Here is a 6,172-nt window from a genome sequence, read left to right as displayed (position 1 = left end):
TGCAAAACAATCAAAGACAACCATCTCAAACAATCAAAGACTTATAATTAAGTCGTCTGACAAGTTTTCCAGCTGAAAAACTTATAATTAAGTCGTCTGCAAAGTCTTCCTGGAAGACTTTGCAGGCGATTTAATTATAAGTCTTCCAAGACTTCCAGTAGAACATTCTAAAGCCGACCTGAAAATTCGGAGAAGATATAGTCACCTTCGACATAGCGGTTATATATCTGCAAAAATAGACGTGAAAAAAAGAACGAGTGTATAAATTGATAGAGACAACGTTTTATGTTCATTTTTTCCTCAATCAATCACTCGACAGTAAGAGATATAATTTACCGGCGGCGGAGTTCAATGAGACGCCTCTGAGAGAATGTGCGCTAGGGTTTCCTCTCAGATCTTAAATAGAGGAAGCGGCTGTGAGAACGGTGGTGAGAACGACGGTGATAACGGCGGAGAGATAACCGGCGGTGAGAACGATGGATTAGAGAGAATCGACGGAAATCGCCTTCGAAATCGCTTTTGAGAGAAACGGCATTAGGGTTTTCTGTATTTCGCGAAACAGTGAATAAAAGAAAAACACCTTATATATGTCCGGTAAATAATCCGGTTAGGTTTAAAAGTACATTGAAAAATTAAAGGTTCGGTCCGGTTTGTAAGTCGACTGTTGAACACTTTACATCAGACGACTTACTAGTAAGTCGTCCCAGACCCTAAATTTAACCCCTAAACTAAATTGACTAAATTAACTAACTAACCACGTTATAAAGCCGTAGTTATACTTAAATAGTGTTTACTATACACAGAAATAAACACACTTAGTTAAATTTTAATGTTTTCAAAAAAACATTTATGCATTCCAAAATCTAATCCTAAGAACACATACAATACTACAACATATGTTGGCAAAACCTAAACCAAAGAATATCATGACTCACTATTTTCACTCATATATGTTGAAAACAATTAACTGTTGTTATATCTTAATTTATATCTCTTAAAACATATGTTAATTACATGATTTCAATTTTTCACTTATCAAAATATTTTTTACAAAATTTTTAAATTATTTCTAGGTAGAACTAGTCCAGACGACTTACAGGGGTTAGAAACGTAAAAAAATTTCGGTTTTTTGTTTGTTCACAAAGGGTTGGTTGTAATTTCAATAGTTTTTTAGGTTACTTTTACATTTGATTCAAGTTTAGGTTTACTTTTGCATTTGAAATCACGTTGTGAGTCATATTTGGCAATTTTCCCTTGTAAATTGACAAAAGTTGATGAACAAGGAAGAGTAAACCAAGGCAAAAAAAGTTTAAAAAAAAGGTTGGGTCTCCATAGAAGCGTTAAGCTTAAAACATGCTACTCATTACGTAGCCAAATTTGCATTATATCGTTTGTGAGTCCTTTTCCCAAGAATAGCATCCCTAATGAATAAGAACTCACAATCCATATTCTTTTCCTTCGAAATTCTAGAATACTTGATTTGTGATCTTTCATGGCGTGACTCAAGAGTAAACACATGCAAAGAAACCAATTAGTTAATCGTTTAGCAAAAAAAAGAAAAAGAAACCAATTAGTTAAAACACGTTAATGAAGAATTCTGTTTGTTTGACAGCTCTCACTAATTTGTGACTCTTGTAGGTTTAACAAAGGTGATTATTATCCACGGCATGACACTAGGATTTAAGTGATTATAAGCATCATATGCATGCGTTTCAGATCCAAAAGAGCCATCCTATCGATCTCCAGGGCGTACATGGCAAGATGTCATGAGTCTGGAAACAAAAAGTAAATAGGTTTTCTGTTGCAACGAACTTGAGTAGGGACATTGTCCTGCCAATACGTCTGTTTATAACTTTCTTGGTTAAAAAAAAAATGGGCAACATGTTTTTCTCGAGAGAATGCACTTCCGAAAACCAAAAATACTTCTGAAAACCTTGTTGGTCTTGCGCTTGAACAATATGAATGATGGAAGTTACGGGCAACAAGAAAACCATTGACCAGGCTGCGAAGGATAAAAGTAGAATGTATAGGCTAAAAGAGAGACTTTGCCGAGTCAAATTATACATTTACAAGTTTAATTAATAGGTTTCTTAAAACTATTTTACGTATTTAGCACAAAAAAAAAACTATTTTACAATCAAATCATTTGATTTATTGATTCCATATTAGAATTACAATAAGACAACACTTGAAAGCTAATACAGAGGACGCGATCCCTTTTCCACCAGGAACCATCCAAGTGGCCAAACTCATGTTCAAAATTTTCATAAAATCTTACTCATAAATAGTGAAAATAGAATATTTATTTTTTCCTTTTGGGCAATACTTCTATATCCAAAAGCGTATTACACAAACACATGTAGGTTCTTCAGATCCTAAAGACTCATTCTATCTCGCTACAAGAAACATCTCAGTATCAACGAGCACAGTCACTTCATCCGATCTATGAGAGTCCATTATGCCTCTACTCATATTTCTACTCGATTTTTCAGACGCAAGACACTCTTTCAGTTCCACAACAACCTGAAACATGCTTGGGCGTCTTTTGGAAGAAGGGTTTGCACATGACATTGCCAAGTCAAAAGTTCTCCATGCAGAATCAGAGTCGTAGTCTTCTTGAAGGTTTGGATCCATGATACTCCTAATATCTCCACTATTTACCTCAAACCCAGCCCACTCTGTTATGTGAGACTTTTCACGGGATTGGTCAATCACGGGTTGGTTTGTGATCATCTCCAATAACACAATGCCGAAACTGTACACATCGCTCTTCTCGGTCAACCTATTTGTACGGTAATATCTGCAAGGCAATGAAAATGGTATACTGTTATCTAAACATATTATTCAACCACTGAAGAAGAATTTTTTTTTCCAGCAAGTTGTGATGTTAATTAACAATCCTTACTCGGGATCAAGGTATCCAGGAGTACCAGCAACCATCGTCGAAACATGAGATTCATCTACAACTGGAAAAGATCTTGACAGTCCAAAATCAGCAAGCTTGGCCTTAAACTGCTCGTCCAACAATATGTTTGTGGTTTTGACATCTCTATGAACCATTGGTGGTATGCAGCCAATGTGTAAGTACTCCAAACCTAAATAAAGAATGGATTCATCTATGGGGTAACAGTTTGAAAAAGGGCAGAAATAATTATTTCTTGGTCTGGCTTAGCTTAGAACTTAGAACAAACCTGATGCAGCCTCCACAGCTATTCGTAGCCGAATACCCCAATTGATGATGGATCTTCCTCCTTTCCCTGTATTTTAAATATTTAGATCCATTGATATAATGGTTTCACGAGCTATTGTTACATATGCAAATCTTTAAAGTTTACCAGACATATGTTGTCTTAAGTCCCCATTGGGCACAAACTCGTATATCAGAGCCAAGTGATCTCCTTCATTACAATATCCTACTAGGTTTACCAAATTTGTGTGGTGAACTCTCATAAGAAGATCAATTTAATCATCCATCCAAAAAAATCCATAAGCTTATGATGCTAAGTATAATCACAATTTTTTTGAGAAAGAAAATTAAGGTATGCATACTTCAGCCTTGAATTGTCTATAGCCTCGAGTTGATGATTGAGAAAGGAGCTTAACAGCTACTTGTTCATAATCATTTAGAGTACCGTGGTAGACAATTCCAAATCCTCCTTCCCCAACAACCCTTTGGAAGTTGTTTGTCATATTAATGACCTCTGAATATGTTAAACTTCTCTTATTGGTTTGGATTGATGAAACCGGTGAATTTGCATACGTAACATTCACAGCTGATGATATACTAGGCGGCCGTTGTTGAGCTGTGAATAAGAAATACTTTATGGGATAAAAACTAAAATCTAGTTGGAATTCTTTTCTTGCAAGTTACCTCCCACAATTGACGGCTTTTTCTTCCTTACAACAAAAGTAAGTACCAAAACAGCAATGATAATAGCTACAGATGCTACTGATGCGAAAGTTGCCACTGGAAATGGCTTGGGTTTGGCAGGTAGGCATGAACCAGAGAGACAAAGTCTTGGGTTCCGTTGACAACTACAAATAGACAGTTTTTTCCAAGACATTAGTTGCACACATGGGTTTTGGACAATAACTGAAAAAATTAGATTCTAGGTGGGAAGTTTCTCACAATAACTCTAGTCCTTTCCTTTGAAGAGCCTGAGGAATCAAACCACTAAGATTGTTCATGCTTATGTTTCTGTTTATTTTTTAAAAAAAAAGAGAGATCAAACTTGGACATACTTATATACATGAAAAAAACTGAGGTGGAAATTTGAAAACTACTACCAAATAATGTAAAGACAAACTTACATGAACACCAACGATTTCATATTGCCTAAAAACTCTGGCACCTCTCCAATCAAATTATTATTGGACAGGTCCCTAATGTTTTCAAGATTAGTAAAAAAAATTGAATCCATATAACAATTTGCTGCCTCCTATATATTAACACCGAACATACTTACAGAGTTTCTAGTAATGTAAGATTCTGAATGCCATCCGTTATGTTTCCTGTTAGACCACTTGAAGACAAGTTTCTGGTGATATGTCCAAAACACAATGAACAGTGTAAATGATCATTGATCAGGACTACTAACAGATACTAAAAGAGCGTGTGTACTAGTGAACTTATGACTTACAAATGAGTGATTCTTGGTGGTGTAGCCATATCCGTGTTGCTACAGCTTAAGCCATCCCATATAAACTGTTGAGGGACGCATGGATCTCCTTGCCAGCTAATTCTACTTATTCCATATGTGGTTTTGATGTTTTGGACAGCAAACACTGACATTTGTTTTTAAAAAGTACTTAATAGTGAAAAGTTATATAAAATGACTTGACTACTCTATTGTGGGTTTATATTTCTTATTTACTAAACAAACATACAGCAAATTTTCGACCTTATGTGCATAACATACCATCGGTTTCATTTGTTTCAGGCTGCGGAAAGTGGATAACTGTGAAGACCTCAAGAGCGTTAACCAGAGGAGGAAGAGTTGATCTGTTGGTTCTCGTCAGCTGAAAACTGCATTCCCCTCCTTTGCAGCTACCCCCAGACTCGCTAAAAACAGTAAATACTTTAAATTTTGGAGGCACTAGAAGGTCATAGTAGTGATTTCCATTCCAATTCAGGTTGAATTCCCTGGTATCGTTGGTCTGCAACTCTTGGATCTCAGCGAAGTGTGTATACAAGTAATATTGGCTAAAAACGTTACTCGAATTCCATTTTATCGTCAGTGGCGCATAGGCATTAGTAGATGTTGCAGCAGTCGTGAGTGCTGCCTTTGGTGGAGAATAATTGTTTGAATTGTTCACTTGGAGAGTGGTGGAAATCTGGGTCCATTCGTTTCTAAAGTACGAATCCCATACGCGATCATAGACATTGAAGATGGGTTTTGGAAGTGGAGTCAATAACTAGGATGTAATATATTGTTCTTTGTTGTGACTGATAGCTTGTTCTCTCCTAACGGCTACGTCAACAGGCAAAGAGAAATTTTATTGATGGATGAATTACAGAGATCTATCTACAAGAAGATCGTATCTAGTTTCTCTACGGCGGCTAACTAGGTTTAGAAGAACCCTAGCACTAGTAGGCCTCAAAAGACTAAGACCCAACAAATTCAAGGCAATATTCAACAAATCTCCACTTTGACTTGAATCCTCTATAATCAGATGTACCAGAATGCACTTCTTCGTGCTCAGAATACAGATGTACCAGACTCTCTCTTTGCTCAGATGTTCCGTCGAACTCAGATGTCAGATGTCCCGTCGGACCAGATGCTCCTCAGAGCCAGATGCTCCTCAGAGCCAGATGCCCTCACTTGGGCCAGATGCTCTCTTCGAGCCAGATGCCCCTCAGGGCCAAACGCCCATCAGGGCCAGATTTAACAGCTTGAGATGTTTAGCAAATCAAGACAATGCTTGAACTTGCTATGAGGAACCAGCTTAGTGAACATATCCGCAGGATTATCAGCTGTTCCTACCTTCTTCACTTCAATCCTTCTCTCATGATGAACCTGATCCTTGGCTAAGAAGATAGCACTTAAGCTATCACAAAACACAGTAGCCTGATCATGATGAAGACCAAGATCACTGACCAATCCTCTCAACCATATTGCCTCCTTAGCAGCTTATGTCAATGCCATATACTCTGCCTCAGTTGTAGACAAAT

At 37.1% G+C, this 6,172-nt stretch overlaps 2 protein-coding genes across 2 annotated transcripts; both read right to left on the bottom strand.

The window, feature by feature from the left end:
• Positions 1–2,354: 2,354 nt before the first annotated feature.
• Positions 2,355–3,461, bottom strand: LOC106316048 (probable LRR receptor-like serine/threonine-protein kinase At5g59680). The gene is made up of 4 exons (XM_013753911.1): positions 3,336–3,461; positions 3,192–3,257; positions 2,906–3,095; positions 2,355–2,800 (listed from the first exon to the last, which is right to left on the bottom strand). Exons 1-4 carry the CDS (start codon positions 3,448–3,450, stop codon positions 2,389–2,391), a joined length of 783 nt encoding a protein of 260 aa, XP_013609365.1. The 5' UTR covers positions 3,451–3,461; the 3' UTR covers positions 2,355–2,388.
• A 966-nt stretch (positions 3,462–4,427) lies between these two features.
• On the bottom strand, positions 4,428–6,114 carry LOC106315072 (probable LRR receptor-like serine/threonine-protein kinase At5g59680). Its single transcript, XM_013752845.1, has 5 exons — positions 6,099–6,114; positions 5,943–6,028; positions 4,920–5,415; positions 4,641–4,785; positions 4,428–4,538 (listed from the first exon to the last, which is right to left on the bottom strand). The coding sequence occupies exons 1-5, from the start codon at positions 6,112–6,114 to the stop codon at positions 4,463–4,465; spliced, it is 819 nt and encodes a 272-aa protein (XP_013608299.1). The 3' UTR covers positions 4,428–4,462.
• Between the last annotated feature and the right edge of the window lie 58 nt (positions 6,115–6,172).

The sequence above is a fragment of the Brassica oleracea genome, chromosome C9 (genome assembly GCF_000695525.1).
Source record: "Brassica oleracea var. oleracea cultivar TO1000 chromosome C9, BOL, whole genome shotgun sequence".
Classification (NCBI taxonomy): Eukaryota; Viridiplantae; Streptophyta; class Magnoliopsida; order Brassicales; family Brassicaceae; genus Brassica; species Brassica oleracea.
Note: the sequence above shows the minus strand (reverse complement) of the source record. Positions and strands in the feature narration are given on the sequence as shown.

Coding starts and splice junctions, on each gene's coding strand:
- LOC106315072 (XM_013752845.1), bottom strand. Junction 5,416..5,942: donor CGGATATGTTCACTAAGCTG/GTTCCTCATAGC, acceptor ATTACATCCTAG/TTATTGACTCCACTTCCAAA. Junction 4,786..4,919: donor TGAAACAAATGAAACCGATG/GTATGTTATGCA, acceptor AACAAATGTCAG/TGTTTGCTGTCCAAAACATC.
- LOC106316048 (XM_013753911.1), bottom strand. CDS start 3,450: ATGAGAGTTCACCACACAAATTTGGTAAACCTAGTAGGATATTGTAAT. Junction 3,258..3,335: donor CTTAAGACAACATATGTCTG/GTAAACTTTAAA, acceptor TTTAAAATACAG/GGAAAGGAGGAAGATCCATC. Junction 3,096..3,191: donor AGCTGTGGAGGCTGCATCAG/GTTTGTTCTAAG, acceptor TTCTTTATTTAG/GTTTGGAGTACTTACACATT.